We start from the raw sequence: 22660 nt of genomic DNA on the forward strand, positions 1-22660 counted from the left end.
TCGTGAAAAATCGTATCGTGAACCTCCATATCGTGATACGAATCGTATCGTGAGTTGAGTGTATCGTTACATGCCTAGTATGTTCCAGTGTGTGAACCTCTAGATCAGGGGTTCTCAACGTTTTTGGCCGGGGACCCCCGGAAATGCTTTGGCAATGTCTCGGGACCCCCGCCCCGCCCCCTCCCAACCCCCAATATAAATTGACTGCTACAATAACCTTAAACCATTTTGGGCGGGAACCCCTTTTGGTGTTTTAAGCATTGTTATAATTTAGCTATTGAAAAATAGCAGATCTACAAGCTCATAGCGCGCCACCGAGTGGCGCGCTACGAGCTTGTAGGTCTGCTATTTTTGAAAAATCGTGAAAATAAAATTAAAAAAAAATCTTTTTTTTTTCTTTTTTTTCCTAAATTTTGGGACCCCCTAAAATTATTTGGCGACCCCCCGAGGGGTCGCGACCCACGGGTTGAGAACCCCTGCTCTAGATGTACAGTATATGTATTATATATAGTGTGTTCTGGTGGGTGTGTCTCACCTGACGTCTCTGCTCTGCCGTATGTATTATTGTATTATATATATGTGACCAGATTTGACTGAGAGACTGCCATCGCGCAAATTCCAGCTTTTCACCAGAGGAGAAAAGTTTATTTTAATTTTTTTCCAAAAATGAGTTAATAGCACAGGCAGACTCTTCACATACTAGAGCATGTCTGAAATAAGTGTCAGAGCTGAAATCGACATGTAAATATGAAATAAATGCTTAAACATGTAGCTAGCTGTAATGTTAGAGACCACAGAAGTGAACCTTTCAAGCCTGTTTTCTCAATTCGCTTTTTTCTGCAAGACATTACTCTATAAGCCATATCTCCAAAACTGGTGGGTCAAACTGAACAACCAATATGTCAATTTGAAGCTATGATTCCCTGCTTTCACATGACATGAAAAAACAAAAATTCAAAAAAATCCAATGGCAGTCCCTCAGTCAAATTTAGTCACATATAGTGTGTTCCGGTGGGTGTGTCTCACCTGACGTCTCTGCTCTGCCGTATGTATTATTGTATTATATATATAGTGTGTTCTGGTGGGTGAATGCCTAGATGTACAGTATATATTGTACAGTATATATTGTACAGTATATATCTATTGTTCCGGTGGGTGTGTCTCACCTGACGTCCCTGCTCTGCCGTATGTACAGGCTGTGGAAGTTGTGGAAGTTGGTCTGGCTCTGTTTGGACAGTCTGTTTATGATCTCCTTCCTGAGCTCCATGGCGATGCCGCGCGGCAACACCGACAGGAGGAGGTGCTCCTGTCGCCGTGGAAACACACCAGGATAAAAGACAGGGGGGGGGGTCAGCCCATCGTATGCTAAAACAAATATAGACAACATTTAAATCAGCGCCAGAAGAGTAACTAAAAACATTAAAAAATTCAGTGGGTTTCAACCCTTTTCATATCAGGTCCATTATTTATTCAGCATTTGAGCCACGATTTGACCACCATTTGATGACCACCATGAATGGGAAACAGTCATTGGCCTGAATATAAAACTATATTTTTTAATTTTTTTAATGGAAATATCCTAAAAATATACGGCTCGTATTATAATCAGGGACTAGACTAGAGACTATTTGACATTCAATGTTATTTTTCCACAAACGAGTCTTGAAAAATGGGGGTCGTCTTATAATCTGAGTCGTCTTATATTCGAGACAGTACGGTACTCATTTTCGTTTTTTCATGTCATATGAAAGCAGGGAATCATAGCTTCAAATTGACATATTGGTTGTTCAGTTTGACCCACCAGTTTTGGAGATATGGCTCTGTAATGTCTTGCAGAGAAACAGCGAGTTGAGAAAACAGGCTTGAACATTACACCTAGCTACATGTTTAAGCATTTATTTCATATTTACATGTCGATTTCATCTCTGACATTTATTTCAGACATGCTCTACTAGTATGTGAAGAGTCTGCCTGAATTTAAAATAAAATACTTCAGTTTTTCTCCTCTGGTGAAAAGCTTTTTAGACGCAAAACTTTATTATTATTATTTTGTTATAATTTTGTCCAGAACTCTGTATCACTGTATTGATGTTGGTGCCATTAGGAGAGATAACAGGCAAATGTTGATCAAAATAAAACATATCTACATTCTCTAATTGTGTAGACTTCTTGTAAATTAAGTAATGCAGATGTTTAAGAGCAGCAGTTTAAGCAGACAGCAGCGCAGCAGTTTATCAGTGTGCAGCAGCAAGCAAGCAGATAGATGGGGTTTAAGTGGTTAACATGTCTGACAGGATTGGCGTGCTGGATGTTTATGTTGGGACAGACACTAAATAGTTTAATAGGCACTCCGAGTATCGAATTGTTGACTTACAGTGGCAGCGATCTGTTATGATTTGGCTGACGCACGCACGCACGCACGCACGCACGCACGCACGCACGCACGCACGCACGCACGCACGCACGCACGCACGCACGCACGCACGCACGCGCAGATAGCATTTCATCCATTATCCTGGTCTGTTTGCTCATAGTGAAAGACGTCCATTCTGGCTCTGCCTGTTGTTCTACTGTAGCTCCATACAGAGTATGTTGTTCTACTGTAGCTCCACACAGAGTATGTTGTTCTACTGTAGCTCCATACAGAGTATGTTGTTCTACTGTAGCTCCATACAGAGTATGTTGTTCTACTGTAGCTCCATACAGAGTATGTTGTTCTACTGTAGCTCCATACAGAGTATGTTGTTCTACTGTAGCTCCATACAGAGTATGTTGTTCTGCTGTAGCTCCATACAGAGTATGTTGTTCTACTGTAGCTCCATACAGAGTATGTTGTTCTACTGTAGCTCCATACAGAGTATGTTGTTCTACTGTAGCTCCACACAGAGTATGTTGTTCTACTGTAGCTCCATACAGAGTATGTTGTTCTACTGTAGCTCCATACAGGGTATGACGTGAATTATTAATCTATTGGAAGTTTTCAACCAAGGTTCATGTTTTAGGTGGTTATTAGAGAAAGTAAAAGATGAGTCTTAATTATTTTTCATTTGCTGCTTTCTTTCGTTTTAGGGATTTTAGCTGTTTTTGACAGGGGGGCGGGGGCATTCGAACATGGGGCTAAATATGTATTTTTTGCAAAATGTTATAGTGATTTTTTAAATTTTGTATTTACTATAGTCCTACTAGACCCCAAGAAATTATATTTGACCACAAAAGATCACGGGATCTACTGAATGTGGCCTCCTTCACATTCAGTAGATCCTGTGATCTTTTGTGGCCAGATGTAATTTATTCTGGTCTAGTAGGACTATAGTAAATAATAAAAAAAAGAAATCGGCATAATATTTTGTTAATAAAGACGTATTTAGCCCCATGTTCGAATGCCCCCGCCCCCCTGTCAAAAATAGCTAAAATCGCTAAAACAAAAGAAAGGAGCAAATGAAAAAAAATTAACACTCATCTTTTACTTTCTCTAATAACAACTTGAAACTTGAACCTTGGTTGGAAAAAACTAAAGTTGTCCTTTAACTAGGTCTGTGAATCTTTGGGTGTCCCACGATTCGATTCGTTTCCGATTCTTGGGGTCACGATTCGATTCCAGATTCAAAACAATTCTCTATTCAAAATGATTATCGATTCAATACATAGGATTTCATCACAATATACTTCAGTCTTGAACTGAAGTGACTACAGTAACTTGAAAATGACTGAAGACATGATGTTTACTGTGATTAGGGTAAGCTTACATTTCATATCACAGACACCATGTAGTGAAAACTCCTATAAATGTAACTAGAAAAATAAATCTAAAAAAATAAAAAATAAACGATTTTTGGAAATTATGAATCGATTTAGACTCGTTCATACCGGGATTCGAATCGATTTTTTTTGACACCCCTAAACTTAACCCATTCAGGACTGGGAACCCCGTTTGGTGTTTTAAGCATTATGTTATACTTTAGCTATTGAAAAATAGCAGATCTACAAGCTCATAGCGCGGCACTCGGAGCTTGTAGGTCTGCTAATTGTGAAAAATCGTAAAAATGTGGCGCAAATCTTTGAATATATATTCTTTCAGAGCGAACGTTTTGAACTCAAATCTTTGCTACGGGGGGGGGGGGGGGGGTCCCTGGAAGTTGGAACAACATATTTTCAGATGTGGGTCGGCGGCCAATGTATTTGGGGGTCCTTGACATGAATATGTTTGAGAACAACTGACAGAAAAACATGGGTTTTTCAGAAAACTGTCAGGATTTAGAAGACATTTTTTAACGTCAGGACAACTGAACAAACGCTGGAGGCCGAGCCCAGCTGTCCTGATGACACAGGCCTGTGTGTGTGTGTGTGTGTGTGTGTGTGTGTGTGTGTGTGTGTGTGTGTGTGTGTGTGTGTGTGTGTGTGTGTGTGTGTGTGTGTGTGTGTGTGTGTGTGTGTGTGTGTGTGTGTGTGTGTGTGTGTGTGTGTGTGTGTGTGTGTGTGTGTGTGTGTGTGTGTGTGAGAGATAGGGCTATTTTACGGTTCTTATTACGTGTGCTGCTTTTTAACTGCCTCTTTGTATTGATATTTTCCTTCAACATGTACAGTACGCACATACAATACAATTATGTACGTGTTCTTTACCTCTGCTGCTATTTAAACCACCCCCATACCACTGCTATTTAAACCACCCCCATACTATTATTATTATTAGATCTTAAATGAACTCCCACCTTAAATAAGTAAATGATCTACAAGCTATTATTGTCATAAACGATGATAACATCAAAAGCTGTTCATAAACTACATTCCTCACTCGCTGTACCGCTCACTGTTGTGACGAAAAGAGAGCTGAGCCAGAAGGCAAAGCTCTGTGTCTACCGAGCGATCTTCGTTCCTACTCTCACCTATATGGTCATGAAGTGTTCCTACTCTCACCTATGGTCATGAAGTGTTCCTACTCTCACCTATGGTCATGAAGTGTTCCTACTCTATATATGGTCATGAAGTGTTCCTACTCTCACCTATGGTCATGAAGTGTTCCTACTCTCACCTATGGTCATGAAGTGTTCCTACTCTCACCTATGGTCATGAAGTGCTCCTACTCTATATATGGTCATGAAGTGTTCCTACTCTCACCTATGGTCATGAAGTGTTCCTACTCTCACCTATGGTCATGAAGTGTTCCTACTCTCACCTATGGTCATGAAGTGTTCCTACTCTCACCTATGGTCATGAAGTGCTCCTACTCTCACCTATGGTCATGAAGTGTTCCTACTCTCACCTATGGTCATGAAGTGTTCCTACTCTCACCTATGGTCATGAAGTGTTCCTACTCTATATATGGTCATGAAGTGTTCCTACTCTCACCTATGGTCATGAAGTGCTCCTACTCTATATATGGTCATGAAGTGTTCCTACTCTCACCTATGGTCATGAAGTGCTCCTACTCTATATATGGTCATGAAGTGTTCCTACTCTCACCTATGGTCATGAAGTGCTCCTACTCTATATATGGTCATGAAGTGTTCCTACTTTCACCTATGGTCATGAAGTGTTCCTACTCTATATATGGTCATGAAGTGTTCCTACTCTCACCTATGGTTATGAAGTGTTCCTACTCTATATATGGTCATGAAGTGCTCCTACTCTCACCTATGGTCATGAAGTGTTCCTACTCTATATATGGTCATGAAGTGTTCCTACTCTCACCTATGGTCATGAAGTGTTCCTACTCTATATATGGTCATGAAGTGCTCCTACTCTCACCTATGGTCATGAAGTGTTCCTACTCTATATATGGTCATGAAGTGTTCCTACTCTCACCTATGGTCATGAAGTGTTCCTACTCTCACCTATGGTCATGAAGTGTTCCTACTCTCACCTATGGTCATGAAGTGTTCCTACTCTATATATGGTCATGAAGTGTTCCTACTCTCACCTATGGTCATGAAGTGTTCCTACTCTATATATGGTCATGAAGTGTTCCTACTCTCACCTATGGTCATGAAGTGTTCCTACTCTCACCTATGGTCATGAAGTGTTCATACTCTCACCTATGGTCATGAAGTGTTCCTACTCTATATATGGTCATGAAGTGTTCCTACTCTCACCTATGGTCATGAAGTGTTCCTACTCTATATATGGTCATGAAGTGTTCCTACTCTCACCTATGGTCATGAAGTGTTCCTACTCTCACCTATGGTCATGAAGTGCTCCTACTCTCACCTATGGTCATGAAGTGCTCCTACTCTATATATGGTCATGAAGTGTTCCTACTCTCACCTATGGTCATGAGGTGTTCCTACTCTATATATGGTCATGAAGTGTTCCTACTCTCACCTATGGTCATGAGGTGTTCCTACTCTATATATGGTCATGAAGTGTTCCTACTCTCACCTATGGTCATGAAGTGCTCCTACTCTATATATGGTCATGAAGTGTTCCTACTCTCACCTATGGTCATGAAGTGTTCCTACTCTCACCTATGGTCATGAAGTGCTCCTACTCTATATATGGTCATGAAGTGTTCCTACTCTCACCTATGGTCATGAAGTGCTCCTACTCTATATATGGTCATGAAGTGTTCCTACTCTCACCTATGGTCATGAAGTGTTCCTACTCTATATATGGTCATGAAGTGTTCCTACTCTCACCTATGGTTATGAAGTGTTCCTACTCTATATATGGTCATGAAGTGTTCCTACTCTCACCTATGGTCATGTGTGTTCCTAAGTGGTCCTACTCTATATATGGTCATGAAGTGTTCCTACTCTATATATGGTCATGAAGTGTTCCTACTCTCACCTATGGTCATGAAGTGCTCCTACTCTATATATGGTCATGAAGTGTTCCTACTCTCACCTATGGTCATGAAGTGTTCCTACTCTCACCTATGGTCATGAAGTGTTCCTACTCTCACCTATGGTCATGAGGTGTTCCTACTCTCACCTATGGTCATGAAGTGTTCCTACTCTCACCTATGGTCATGAAGTGTTCCTACTCTCACCTATGGTCATGAGGTGTTCCTACTCTCACCTATGGTCATGAAGTGTTCCTACTCTCACCTATGGTCATGAAGTGTTCCTACTCTCACCTATGGTCATGAGGTGTTCCTACTCTCACCTATGGTCATGAAGTGTTCCTACTCTCACCTATGGTCATGTAGTGTTCCTACTCTCACCTATATGGTCATGAAGTGTTCCTACTCTATATATGGTCATGAAGTGTTCCTACTCTCACCTATGGTCATGAAGTGTTCCTACTCTATATATGGTCATGAAGTGTTCCTACTCTCACCTATGGTCATGAAGTGCTCCTACTCTATATATGGTCATGAAGTGTTCCTACTCTCACCTATGGTAATGAAGTGTTCCTACTCTCACCTATGGTCATGAAGTACTCCTACTCTATATATGGTCATGAAGTGTTCCTACTCTCACCTATGGTCATGAAGTGCTCCTACTCTATATATGGTCATGAAGTGTTCCTACTCTCACCTATGGTCATGAGGTGTTCCTACTCTCACCTATGGTCATGAAGTGTTCCTACTCTATATATGGTCATGACGTGTTCCTACTCTCACCTATGGTCATGAAGTGTTCCTACTCTATATATGGTCATGAAGTGTTCCTACTCTCACCTATGGTCATGAGGTGTTCCTACTCTATATATGGTCATGAAGTGTTCCTACTCTCACCTATGGTCATGAAGTGTTCCTACTCTCACCTATGGTCATGAAGTGTTCCTACTCTCACCTATGGTCATGAAGTGTTCCTACTCTCACCTATGGTCATGAGGTGTTCCTACTCTCACCTATGGTCATGAAGTGTTCCTACTCTCACCTATGGTCATGAAGTGTTCCTACTCTCACCTATGGTCATGAAGTGTTCCTACTCTCACCTATGGTCATGAGGTGTTCCTACTCTATATATGGTCATGAAGTGTTCCTACTCTCACCTATGGTCATGAAGTGTTCCTACTCTCACCTATGGTCATGTAGTGTTCCTACTCTCACCTATATGGTCATGAAGTGTTCCTACTCTATATATGGTCATGAAGTGTTCCTACTCTCACCTATGGTCATGAAGTGTTCCTACTCTATATATGGTCATGAAGTGTTCCTACTCTCACCTATGGTCATGAAGTGCTCCTACTCTATATATGGTCATGAAGTGTTCCTACTCTCACCTATGGTAATGAAGTGTTCCTACTCTCACCTATGGTCATGAAGTGCTCCTACTCTATATATGGTCATGAAGTGTTCCTACTCTCACCTATGGTCATGAAGTGCTCCTACTCTATATATGGTCATGAAGTGTTCCTACTCTCACCTATGGTCATGAGGTGTTCCTACTCTCACCTATGGTCATGAAGTGTTCCTACTCTATATATGGTCATGACGTGTTCCTACTCTCACCTATGGTCATGAAGTGTTCCTACTCTATATATGGTCATGAAGTGTTCCTACTCTCACCTATGGTCATGAGGTGTTCCTACTCTCACCTATGGTCATGAAGTGTTCCTACTCTCACCTATGGTCATGAAGTGTTCCTACTCTCACCTATGGTCATGAGGTGTTCCTACTCTCACCTATGGTCATGAAGTGTTCCTACTCTCACCTATGGTCATGAAGTGTTCCTACTCTCACCTATGGTCATGTAGTGTTCCTACTCTCACCTATATGGTCATGAAGTGTTCCTACTCTATATATGGTCATGAAGTGTTCCTACTCTCACCTATGGTCATGAAGTGTTCCTACTCTATATATGGTCATGAAGTGTTCCTACTCTCACCTATGGTCATGAAGTGCTCCTACTCTATATATGGTCATGAAGTGTTCCTACTCTCACCTATGGTCATGAAGTGCTCCTACTCTATATATGGTCATGAAGTGTTCCTACTCTCACCTATGGTCATGAAGTGTTCCTACTCTCACCTATGGTCATGAAGTGCTCCTACTCTATATATGGTCATGAAGTGTTCCTACTCTCACCTATGGTCATGAAGTGTTCCTACTCTCACCTATGGTCATGAAGTGCTCCTACTCTATATATGGTCATGAAGTGTTCCTACTCTCACCTATGGTCATGAAGTGCTCCTACTCTATATATGGTCATGAAGTGTTCCTACTCTCACCTATGGTCATGAGGTGTTCCTACTCTCACCTATGGTCATGAAGTGTTCCTACTCTATATATGGTCATGAAGTGTTCCTACTCTCACCTATGGTCATGAGGTGTTCCTACTCTCACCTATGGTCATGAAGTGTTCCTACTCTATATATGGTCATGAAGTGTTCCTACTCTCACCTATGGTCATGAGGTGTTCCTACTCTCACCTATGGTCATGAAGTGCTCCTACTCTATATATGGTCATGTAGTGTTCCTACTCTCACCTATGGTCATGAAGTGTTCCTACTCTATATATGGTCATGAAGTGTTCCTACTCTCACCTATGGTCATGAAGTGTTCATACTCTCACCTATGGTCATGAAGTGTTCCTACTCTATATATGGTCATGAAGTGTTCCTACTCTCACCTATGGTCATGAAGTGTTCCTACTCTCACCTATGGTCATGAAGTGTTCCTACTCTCACCTATGGTCATGAGGTGTTCCTACTCTCACCTATGGTCATGAGGTGTGGGATAGGACCGAAAGAATAAGGTCGCGAATACAAAAATTTGTTTTCTCCGACGGGTGGCTGGCATCTCCCTTAGAGATAGGGTGAGAAGTTCAGTCACACAAGACAGAGACTCGGAGTAGAGTCGCTGCTTCTTCGCCTGGAAAGGAGCCAGATTAGGTGGTTCGGGGCATCTGGTTAGGATGCCTCTCGGGCGTCTCCCTATAGGGAGGTCCTCGAGGCAGTCCCACTGGGAGGAGACCCACTGGGAGGAGACCCCGGGGCAGACCAAGGGCCAGATGGAGGAAACGCATCGACTCACTGGCCTTGGAACGTCTCGGTCTGGAGTCTGGAACACTCTGGTGGAGCTGTTGCCCCCGCGACCCGACTACGGATAAGCGGTTGAAGATGGGTTGATGGATGGCTCCAGCCACAGAAACAAAACAAGCTGCTACCATTAAATTGAACAGAATGAAAGTACCTGTTGGTACTTCTTGACCTCCTTCTGGGAGCGCATGGCGCTGAACTCCTCTTTCTTCTGGTTGGATATCCGCAGAGCGCGCTCCGTCATCCACAGGTGGAACACGCCCACGCCGTTCACACACACAAACAGCACCGCGTTGGCCACCAGCTGGAGGGCAAGGGTCACAGGTCACGAGGAGGAGAGGAGAGGAGAGGAGAGGAGAGGAGAGGACATAAATAACAATAGCACTACTGTTATCATGAGCTGAGCATACAGACAGTGCGCACATCATTTGAATACCTATGTTATTTTTTTTTGGCATATGCAAACGTTGTGCGTCGATTCTCACTCTCTCTCTCTCTCTCTCTCTCTCTCTCTCTCTCTCTCTCTCTCTCTCTCTCTACTCTCTCTACTCTCTCTACTCTCTCTACTCTCTCTCTCTCTCTCTCTCTCTCTCTCTCTCTCTCTCTCTCTCTCTCCCTCCCGCGAGCTCATTTGCACAGAATTTGCTTGTGAGAGCTTCAGGCTGGGACTCCAGAGAGAAAAAAACTGGAACTCAATTACGAGAAACCGTTTTGTATTTTGTTTTTACTTCTCAACCCTTGAACCCTCGTTAGTCATAGTGGCTCTCAAGCCTTTTTGTGCCAAAGATCCCCCCAAATTGATCTGTATTTGGCCAAGGACCCCCCCCCCCCCCCATCTGAAAAGGTTTTGTGCCAGGGGACCCCCCCAGAATGGAAGATTTATGTAAAAAAACACAACATTATTTAAAATGTTTCAAACATTTGGGATATTTCTGGAAAATATTTCCAGAAACTGCAGATTCTACAAGCTTGTAGATCTGCTATTTTTTAATATGCAACATATATAGAGTACGTCATGGATAAAGTGCTTAAGATGATTTGGGGACCCATAGCAAAGTTTGAAAACAGACCGATCTACAAGTTCACAATGTCGTGGGATTGTGATCTGCTATTTTCAAACAGCTGAAATAATAATTTACAAAGTAACTAGTAACTAAAGTTTTCCTATAATAAATCTACAAAGTAACTAGTAAAGTTTTCCTATAATTGTACTGTGGGGTAAAAGCACAATATTTTCCTCTCTGAGACGTAGCTTAGCCCATATAGGCCTGACGTCGAAATAAAAAAAAAATCTGTATCAGTGGTGCTCAATAGGTAATGTAATATGCCTCCGCCGCCCATCTGGAAATATGTTGTTCCAGGGACCCCTCGGAAGCAAAGATTTGAGTTAAAATGTTCACTCTGTAATAATATATATTGAAAGATTTGAGGAACATTTTCACGATTTCAAAAAAATAGCAGACCTACAAGTTCATAGCGCGGCACTCGGTGCCGCGCTATGAGCTTGTAGATCTGCTATTTTCCAATAGCTAAAGTATAACAATGCTTTAAAACACCAAAAGGGGTTCCCAACTTCCCGCCCAAAATGGGTTAGTGCAACACATGGGACTTTGAACAAGGCCGTGTTTGCACATCAATCTGCTGTGCAAGTATACATACAGTAATGTCTATATTATGCTCGTACAGCTAGGGCAGGAACTTTCCACCGGAAATCATGTGTGAAATAATGAACTTTATAACAATTACCCTGAGCAACTAGTGCTGTAGGAGTTGTCTCTAGTGGAGGGACAAGAACACTGTTTACCCATTGAGTTGTCTCTAGTGGAGGGACAAGAACACTGTTTACCAACTAGTGCTGTAGGAGTTGTCTCTAGTGGAGGGACAAGAACACTGTTTACCAACTAGTGCTGTAGGAGTTGTCTCTAGTGGAGGGACAAGAACACTGTCTCTAGTGGAGGGACAAGAACACTGTCTCTAGTGGAGGGACAAGAACACTGTCTCTAGTGGAGGGACAAGAACACTGTCTCTAGTGGAGGGACAAGAACACTGTTTACCCATTGAGTTGTCTCTAGTGGAGGGACAAGAACACTGTTTACCCATTGAGTTGTCTCTAGTGGAGGGACAAGAACACTGTTTACCCATTGAGTTGTCTCTAGTGGAGGGACAAGAACACTGTTTACCCATTGAGTTGTCTCTATTGGAGGGACAAGAACACTGTTTACCCATTGAGTTGTCTCTAGTGGAGGGACAAGAACACTGTTTACCCATTGAGTTGTCTCTAGTGGAGGGACAAGAACACTGTTTACCCATTGAGTTGTCTCTAGTGGAGGGACAAGAACACTGTTTACCCATTGAGTTGTCTCTAGTGGAGGGACAAGAACACTGTTTACCCATTGAGTTGTCTCTAGTGGAGGGACAAGAACACTGTTTACCCATTGAGTTGTCTCTAGTGGAGGGACAAGAACACTGTTTACCCATTGAGTTGTCTCTAGTGGAGGGACAAGAACACTGTTTACCCATTGAGTTGTCTCTAGTGGAGGGACAAGAACACTGTTTACCCATTGAGTTGTCTCTAGTGGAGGGACAAGAACACTGTTTACCCATTGAGTTGTCTCTAGTGGAGGGACAAGAACACTGTTTACCCATTGAGTTGATCTACAGTAGGGCATTCACTTCTAGTCATGTTTACTAGTTGACTAGTTGACTAGTTTACTAGTCGACTAGTTGTTTAAAGGACCACTTCACCACTTTTCAACATCTCTTCATATAATTGGTTCTCACTAATGTTCATGATAAAAACATTTTTTTCCTACTCAGTCTGTGTCTCATAGGAGGGCTTTGGGCAGTTCGGACACCCGTCCACCAGTGACATCATCATTAGGCAGATTCTTTTTTTAAACAAGATTTGTTTTAAAATATATTTAGATTTTTATTATCGTGAGAACGATGGCTTCAACTTTTGCATCGCAACTTTTCATGAAAAGAAAGCCTGCCGTTTCTATTAGCTTGGATTCACCATCGATGATGTCACTGGTGGACGGGTTTCTGAACTGCCCACAGCCCTCCTATGAGACAAAGACTGAGTAGGACAAAATGGTGGTATTTTATCATGAACATTAGTTAGGACCAATTATAGGAAGAGAAGTTGAAAAGTGGTGAAGTGGTCCTTTAACCACCTATTATGTTAAAAAAAACGGGGGGGAAAAAACCCATTTTTTTAATATATAAATATTTGTACATTTAATAACTGTGTACATGGTGACTATAACTATAATCTACCTGATCTATTGGTGACTATAACTATAATCTACCTGATCTTGAGGCCTACAAAATCGGGACAAAAATAAAAAAAAATAAACCTTTTTTTTCTTTTTTTCTCATCAACTAGTCAACTAGTACCAACAAGGTCGACTAGTGGATTTACTAGTCGACTAGTACAGGGGTTCTCAACCCGTGGGTCGCGACCCCTCGGGGGGTCGCCAAATTATTTTAGGGGGTCCCCAAATTATTTTCAAAATAATTTGGGGCGCGCTACCGAGTAGCGCGCCACTCGGTGGCGCGCTATGAGCTTGTAGATCTGCTATTTTTCAATAGCTAAATTATAACAATGCTTAAAACACCAAAAGGGGTTCCCGCCCAAAATGGTTTAAGGTTATTGTAGCAGTCAATTTATATTGGGGGTCGGGAGGGGGCGGGGCGGGGGTCCCGAGACATTGCCAAAGCATTTCCGGGGGTCCCCGGCCAAAAACGTTGAGAACCCCTGGACTAGTAAACTAGTCGACTAGTTGCTTAATGCCCTAATATACAGTAGTACCTATAGTACAGTATTGTGGTCATTTTGTCCCCAGCTTGGAAGAGGGAGTGTAGCGCCCAGGATTACACTAGATTAAACAATTGACACTGCATGGGTGAAAAATATGGATTACAATGATCGTGGGATACAAAGGAAAAGGGGAAAAAAAAGTAGTATTGTAATTTTACAGTGAGCTAAAGTAAGATCGGCTATTTTTTTTAGAATTAAACAGGGCTTAATCGTTTAAAGCCCTTAAAGCTAACACTATGTAACTTTCCTCTTCTACCCCGGATTTGAACCTGGTTTCCTCCTGCGCAAGTTCTGACATTCTTACCATTGAGCTAATAGAGCTAATAGCCTGCTTGCTCAGGGGATAAATTGAATCTTGACCATCAGGTCAAAGTCCGTGCCAGATCCTGTGTCTATAGAGTGTCCCAGTCCCGCCCCCTTTCATGACGACGCCAGGCCCAGTCCCGCCCCCTTTCATGACGACGCCAGGCCCAGTCCCCCCCCCCTTTCATGACGACGCCAGGCCCAGTCCCGCCCCCTTTCATGACGACGCCAGGCCCAGTCCCGCCCCCTTTCATGACGACGCCAGGCCCAGTCCCGCCCCCTTTCATGACGACACCAGGCCCAGTCCCGCCCCCTTTCATGACAACGCCAGGCCCAGTCCCGCCCCCTTTCATGACGATGCCAGGCCCAGTCCCGCCCCCTTTCATGACGACGCCAGGCCCAGTCCCGCCCCCTTTCATGACGACGCCAGGCCCAGTCCCGCCCCCTTTCATGACGACGCCAGGCCCAGGAAATAGTTCCCAATGCATTTTTCCCATAGACATTTCAAAACGTATTTATTTAAAGACCTTATAAGCGTCGTACAAAGCCAACTCTTGTCGTGACAAATCATGACAACAAACACAATATTTTGGACCAAACAAATAATTACAAAGAAGAAAAACAACAGAAAAAGTGTTGTAACCTGCCGTTTTCTTCTTCTTTCTAATTATTTGTTGTCATGATTTGTCACGACAAGAGTTGTCTTTGTCCGCGGCGTAAACGTCTTTAAATAAATACTTTCTGAAAAGTCTATGAGGAAAATGAACGGGGATTTATTTTCCAGGTCTCTCGAGGGGGCGGGGCTGCGACGCTCTATAGGTGATAGATGACCTTGGCAAGTAGCAAGCACTGTACGGCTGTGTGGTGTTTTAAGCATTATGTAATGCTTTAGCTATGGAAAAATAGCAGATCTACAAGCTCGAGCTTATAGATCTGCTATTTTTTTTTAATCGTGAAAATGTGGCCCAAATCTTTGAATATATATTCTTTCAGAGCAAACTCATATCTTTGCTTCTGGGGGGGTCCCTGGAACAACATATTTTGAGATGGTGGTCGCGGCCAATTACATATCATTCTGGGGGTCCTTGACATGAAATAGTTTGAGAACCACTGACATAGAAACATAGGTTTTTCAGAAAACTGTCCAAGATTTCGAAGACATTTTTTTTAGGTCTAAATGGGTTAACCCATTTTGGGCGGGAACCCCTTTTGGTGTTTTAAGCATTACGTTATACTTTAGCTATTGAAAAATAGCAGATCTACAAGCTCATAGCGCGCCACCGAGTGGCGCGCTACAAGCTTGTAGGTCTGCTATTTTTTTTAAATCGTGAAAATGCGGCACAAATCTTTGAAAATTGAACATATATTCTTTCAGAAGACTTTTTTTTTCATTTCGACGTCGGGCCTAAATGAGTTACGTAAAAAGTGTCAGTGCTGACGTGCATGATGTGCGGACGCTCTCGGCGTGGTCAGTCACCTGCACGGCCAGGTCGGGGGTGTCGGGGCTGGTGACGGACACGTAGACGCTGATGATGACCACGTGGGACACGCTGGTCCCCATGCCCACCATGAGGGCCCAGGCCAGGGAGAGAGGCAGCACCGTGTACACGCTGAGGGACAGGAACATGAAGAACGCCACCTGAGACCACAGAGGCAGAGAGAGAGAGAGAGAGAGAGGGAGGGAGGGGGAGAGAGAGAGAGGGGGGAGAGAGAGAGAGGGGGAGGGAGGGGGAGAGAGAGAGAGAGAGAGAGAGAGAGAGAGGGGGTGTAAAGACAAGAATATCGAGAGAGATACAGTGTTATATATATATATATACCTACATATGACAAGCGCAGACTCAAAGTGCTTCAAAATAAACATGAGAAAATGTTACTTTTTAATCTTTTAACATTTTTAGTCAAAGTCAAAGTCAAAACCATATCTCTTGGAGCGGTGCGCCGCAGCCAAGGAGCGGTGAGCTGCAGCCGTGCCGCGCTCGGGAATCCTTTGATTAGTTGATTTGACAAATCCAACCCATTGATGCTGAGTGCCAAGCAGGGAGGCATTGGGTCCCATTTTTACAGTCTTTGGTATGACCCAGCCGGGGATCGATCCCCCGACCTCCCAGTTTCAGGGAGGTTTCACTATAACCACAAGTAATCTGGTAATATAATAAGATGTAATATAATGTAAGATACTTCATGTTTAGATTTGACAGATTTAGCCTATAAAGACATGACCAAAATAGGAAAGCCAGGTTGAAAGTGTGGCCAAAGGGAGTGAGGCAGAAGTCGCACACTCTCGTGGAAACACACACACACACACACACACACACACACACACACACACACACACACACACACACACACACACACACACACACACACACACACACACACCTGTTCCCACGCGGCCACGGGCCCTCCGGTGAAGACGAACACGATGGCGGTGACGTAGAGGCTGCCCCAGACACACAGCGCCAGCGCTCCGCCACAGCGACGCACCACCGCCAGCCAGGGCAGAGCCAGCAGCAGCATGGAGGACGTGCACAGCAACACACACACCACACACAGGGCGCCCACGTGCACGCTGATGTTCTGCAATATTAACACACACACAAGTGGTAATCAGTGCACAGCAACACACACACACACACACACACACACACACACAAAGAGCGCCCATGCACGCTGATCAGGGCCGGATCTACCATATGGGCACTTTGGGCATGTGCCCAGGCAGGGCACGTGCCACCCCACACAAGCACTTATTTGCCCCCCACAAGCCATTATTTGCCCCCCAAATAAGCCCTTGTTTTCCCCCCACACAAGCGCTTATTGGTCCCCCACATAAGCCCTTATTGGCCCCCCACAAGCCCTTATTGGCCCCCACATAAGCCCTTATTGGCCCCCACATAAGCTCGTATTGGCGGCCCACACCACATGTCCTTATGTGGCAAAAAAAAATAAAAAAATAAAACTTTTTTTATATAAAGGGCACTTGCTCAAGCCCCCCAGGTGCTCAAGCCCCCCTAGCCCCCCCTCTGCACGTGCCTGTGCAGAGGGGGGGGGGGGGGGGGCCTTGGGCGTCCCTAAAAGATAAAGCTCCACAGACATTTCCCCTGCTAATCCGAATGAAATAAATGGTGTCTAAAAAGTGTTTTATTGTTGGTGAGAAGGCAGCGACCGGGAATAGGCCAATATAACGACATAAAACCGCCGCCAAAAACAGCCCAAAAACAGCCACATTTGTGCGGGCGCGGTACGCTCGCGCAAAGATTTACGCATGCATGTGAAGGGGGGACCTTCGAGTTTCTGAAATATAACACAAGTGGTGATCAGTGCACAGCAACACACACACACACACACACACACACACACACACCACACACCACACAGAATAAACCTCCACTCACCACACCACACGTGACATACAGTTCAGTCATGCCGTAACACGCTACAGTCAAATCCTTTGCTTCTCCTTCTCCTTTTTTCTTCTTCCCTAACGTCGCCCACATACCACCCACTTACTGTCCAAACCTTTTAAAACATACCACCCACTTACTGTCCAAACCTTTTAAAACATACCACCCACTTACTGTCCAAACCTTTTAAAACATACCACCCACTTACTGTCCAAACCTTTTAAAAGTACGCCTGTATCAACAGAATAATTCAGTCATGGGTATACAGTATATAGCCTCATATTAGCTGGGCCTCCAGATTCCTAAGGCCGCCCCCTGTGTAGACCGGCTATTTGTGTGTGTATATATTTAATTAGGGCATTCACTTCAAATGTGTGTGTATATATTTAATTAGGGCATTCACTTCAAATGTGTGTGTATATATTAGGGCATTCACTTCTAGTCATTTTTACTAGTTGACTAGTTGCCTAGTTTACTAGTCGACTAGTTGTTTTATACCTATTATGGAAATACATATTTGTACATTGGGCGGGAACCCCTTTTGGTGTTAGCATTATGTTGTGCAGATCTACAAGCTCATAGCACGCCACCGAGTGGCGCGCTACGAGCTTGTAGGTCTGCTATTTTTGAAAAATCGAAGAACGACTGACATAGAAACATAGCTTTTTCAGAAAACTGTCAGGATGTAGAAGACATTTTTAGAATCTGAACCTCAAAATGGGTTAAAAACTGTGTACATTGGTGGCCTACAAAATCTTGTCAACTAGTCAACTAGTTGCTTAATGCCCTAGTATATATATATATATAGGGCTTGGTTATTGTATGTTTTGAAATATAAAAAAGTAGAATATAATGGTTACACTGCTGTCCGGTCCGAACAACTCTTCTGAGAAGACTAGGATTTTATACCGTGCATCACTCTCACACACACTCCCACACACACACGCATGTGCCTCTCTCTCTCTCTCTCTCTCTCTCTCTCTCTCTCTCTCCCTCCCTCTCACCCTGTGTGTGGACGGTATCTCTCTCTCACACACATTCCCAAACACTCCATGTGCCTCCCTCTCTCTCTCTCTCTCTCTCTCTCTCTCCCTCTCTCTCTCACCCTGTGTGTGGACGGTATCTCTCTCTCACACACATTCCCAAACACTCTCCATGTGCCTCCCTCCCTCTCTCTCTCTCTCTCTCTCTCTCTCCCTCTCTCTCTCACCCTGTGTGTGGACGGTATCTCTCTCTCTCACACACATTCCCAAACACTCCATGTGCCTCTCTCTCTCTCTCTCTCTCTCTCTCTCTCTCTCTCTCTCTCTCTCTCTCTCTCTCTCTCTCTCTCTCCCTCCCTCTCCCTCTCACCCTGTGTGTGGACGGTATCTCTCTCTCACACACATTCCCAAACACTCTCCATGTGCCTCCCTCTCTCTCTCTCTCTCTCTCTCTCCCTCCCTCTCCCTCTCACCCTATGTGTGGACTGTATCTCTCTCTCTCACACACATTCCCAAACACTCCATGTGCCTCCCTCTCTCTCTCTCTCTCTCTCTCTCTCTCTCTCACCCTGCCTGTGGCCGGTATGAGGATGATGATGGCCAGGCAGAAGGCCATGGTGAGCAGCAGGCCGGGCAGCATGGCGGGGGTCTCCTCCACGCAGCGCAGGAAGGCCCTGCTAAACGCCCGGTAGCAGCAGCACACGCTCTCGCCGACGCTGCGTGCTGATTGGGCGGCAGAGGCGTGATGAGGGCGGGCAGGACTCGCGTCGTCGTGATGCAAGGTTGGGTCTTCTTCTGGTGACGCGGCGGCGTCGCATGGTGGTGGTGTGGTGGCGTGCACTTTGAGTACACCGCTTTCGGGGTCGTTTTCCGGTGTTTTTTCTTCTACTCGTCCGTCGTGTGGGTGATTTCCCTCGCCGGGCGCCGCTTCGCAACAACGCGTGTCGTCGTCGTCGTCTGTGTCAGCGGTGCGAGACGTACGTACGTCGGGGCTGGATTTACCGTCGCTGCAGTAATCCGAGTCTTTAGAGACGACGCTCTCTGTCGAGGAGGACGTGTTCTCGCCCATATTTAGACCGCGACGAGAGGGGAAGTGGACCGTGGCGGCGGCGGCGTCATCATCACGTGTCTCCCTAAAAGACGCCGCCTGGGGGAGGGGCTTGAGAGGCTCCGGGGCCAGCGCTGTCCTAGCCACGCCCACCTCTGCTGCTACTGGTGGAGCTTTATTATTTTTAGCGGCGTCGGCGGCGCTTTCGGACCCCGACGCGATTGGCTGTCGTTTGGCGTCGCCACCACCCGCCAAGTCGTCCATCTCCAGAGAGTTGTCCCCCGGCCCCCCCGTGGCATGTCTGTCCTGCTCTCCCCCGGTGAGGAGCACCGCACCGGGACGTGAGGCCTCCTGCTCTCCCCCGGTGAGGAGCACCGCACCGGGCCGCGAGGCCTCCTGCTCTCCCCCGGTGAGGAGGAGCACCGCACCGGGCCGCGAGGCCTCCTGCTCTCCCCCGGTGAGGAGGAGCACCGCACCGGGCCGCGAGGCCTCCTGCTCTCCCCCGGTGAGGAGGAGACCCGCGCCGGGCCGCAGGGCGGCCTGCGAGGCCCCCTCCTCCCCCTCCGGTGATGTTACCTCCATAGCTGGATGGAGTCCTCGAGAGTCACCCTGCATGGTGGGTCTGCTCGGACCTCGCGGTATCTGTCTCTGTGTGTCCGTGTCTCTGTGTCTCTGTGTCTCTGTGTGTCGGACCTCGCGGTATCTGTCTCTGTGTGTCCGTGTCTCTGTGTCTCCGTGTCTCTGTGTGTCCGTGTCTCTGTGTGTCCGTGTCTCGGGACCGTGAGCGTCTCCGCGCGTCGACCCAGACCTACTAGCTCATCTTCCTCGTCTGTCTCGTCTTTTTAAAGATTTGTTTTTGGCTTTTAGTGTCGAGTGAAGACTGACAGGAAAGATGGAGAGAGAGAGAGAGGGAGAAGGGGAGAGACGAGGTCGTCATGAACAGCGGGCGCCGTCTGTCTCCCTTTGTGTCTGTCTCTCTCACTGCCTGTCGCGCTGTTGGTTTATTTACTGTAAGTCATCTGATTCTGTCTGTCTGTCTGTCTGTCTGTCTGTCTGTCCCTGTCAATGCTTTAAATACAATGTTCCATATGCACATACTTTTGTCTGGGGGTAAATTAAAATAAATAAATAAATAGAAAGTTTAACAGCTCGATGAGACAAACAGCCGGAATGATGTCCAAAGTGGTGGTGATGATGATGGTGGTGGTGGTGGTGGTGGTGGTGGTGGTGATGATGATGATGGTGGTGGTGGTGGTGGTGGTGGTGGTCCCACTGATTTGCTTACATCATGACCTCCTTAAGAACTTGCCCCATCATACCACACAGGGAACAGGACTGTCTCTGTCGACGTAAACACAAACAAACAACAGAAGAGGCACCGGTTATTGTTCACACTTTGCAATATAGATTCAAATAAATACCAGACATATTGCAGAAGAGAAGAGAAGAGAAGAGAAGAGAAGAGAAGAGAAGAGAAGAGAACAGACTACATAGCTCTCTCTCAACAGCTGCCTGTTACAGTATGTGACAGACAGCACTACAGTGCTGAAGGCAGTAGCTACAGACAGACAGACAGCACTACAGTGCTGAAGGCAGTAGCTACAGACAGACAGACAGCACTACAGTGCTGAAGGCAGTAGCTACAGACAGACAGACAGACAGACAGCACTACAGTGCTGAAGGCAGTAGCTACAGACAGACAGACAGCACTACAGTGCTGAAGGCAGTAGCTACAGACAGACAGACAGCACTACAGTGCTGAAGGCAGTAGCTACAGACAGACAGACAGCACTACAGTGCTGAAGGCAGTAGCTACAGACAGACAGACAGACAGACAGACAGACAGCACTACAGTGCTGAAGGCAGTAGCTACAGACAGACAGCACTACAGTGCTGAAGGCAGTAGCTACAGACAGACAGCACTACAGTGCTGAAGGCAGTAGCTACAGACAGACAGCACTACAGTGCTGAAGGCAGTAGCTACAGACAGACAGACAGACAGCACTACAGTGCTGGAGGCAGTAGCTACAGACAGACAGACAGACAGTGCTGAAGGCAGTAGCTACAGACAGACAGACAGCACTACAGTGCTGAAGGCAGTAGCTACAGACAGACAGACAGACAGACAGACAGTGCTGAAGGCAGTAGCTTTAGCATGACATGGTTTTAATTCCATTTTAATGACAGTTCCTCCATGGCATGTAGCCCATTGTGTGAAAACGTGTTTGGCTGGCTGTAGCCTCTTCCTCTGAAACATGTGCACGCACGCACCCACGCACATACCCACGCACGCACTGACGCACGCACGCACGCACACACGCACGCACGGACCCACGCACGCACGCACGCACACACGCACGCACCCACGCACATACCCACGCACGCACGGACCCACGCACGCACGCACTGACCCACGCACCCACCCACGCACGCACACACGGACCCACGCACGCACAAGCACACACAGTTATATATGGAAATAATGTGAGTGACGCTACTGGCCTCCCGTCTGTCTGTCTGTCTGTCTGTCTGTCTGTCACTGTCTATGCTTTTGTCTGTCTGTCTGCCTGCTTCTCTCTCTCTATTCAATTTCAATTTCAAAAGGCTTTATTGGCATGATAAAATATGTTCTTGCCAAAGCATATATACAACATCTCTCTCTCTCTCTCTCTCTCTCTCTCTCTCTCTCTCTCTCTCTCTCTCTCTCTCTCTCTCTCTCTCTCGGCTGTCAGAAATAGTTGTCTTATATATCCACTTCGTTTTTTCTAATGTGTTTGTAATTGCTCTGTTTGTATGTTAAAGATTTGTCAAAAGTCTCTCTCTCTCTCTCTCTCTCTCTCTCTCTCTCTCTCTCTCTCAGTGGGGACCCCCAAAAAAATCATCCTCTGAAGGTCCAGACCTACAGTTTAAGAACGCCTGGACTGGTCTAAAATAGTTGTCATACTTTTTCATTTCAAGGACCCCCCACCACCATAACTCTCATTTCAAGGACCCCCCACCACCATAACTCTCATTTCAAGGACCCCCCACCACCATAACTCTTTTTCATTTCAAGGACCCCCCACCACCATAACTCTTTTTCATTTCAAGGACCCCCCACCACCCTAACTCTCATTTCAGGGACCCCCCACCACCCTAACTCTCATTTCAAGGACCCCCCACCACCATAACTCTT

General features: G+C 45.4%; 1 protein-coding gene across 1 annotated transcript in view; it reads right to left on the reverse strand.

Annotated features, from left to right (window-relative positions):
• Window positions 1–10193, reverse strand: part of LOC306914472 (adenylate cyclase type 2-like) — a gene marked incomplete at its 3' end in the record, with an annotated part of 53000 nt that extends 42807 nt beyond the window's left edge. The window contains exons 1-2 of the mRNA XM_079491508.1: window positions 10079–10193; window positions 1167–1306 (exon numbers count right to left, since the gene is read on the reverse strand). Coding sequence (XP_079347634.1) covers window positions 1167–1306; window positions 10079–10168 — 230 coding nt within the window. The 5' untranslated portion in view covers window positions 10169–10193. The remainder of the gene's footprint in view (window positions 1–1166; window positions 1307–10078) is intronic.
• Between the last annotated feature and the right edge of the window lie 12467 nt (window positions 10194–22660).

This window comes from Electrona antarctica (genome assembly GCF_951216825.1).
Source record: "Electrona antarctica genome assembly, chromosome: 21".
Classification (NCBI taxonomy): domain Eukaryota; kingdom Metazoa; phylum Chordata; class Actinopteri; order Myctophiformes; family Myctophidae; genus Electrona; species Electrona antarctica.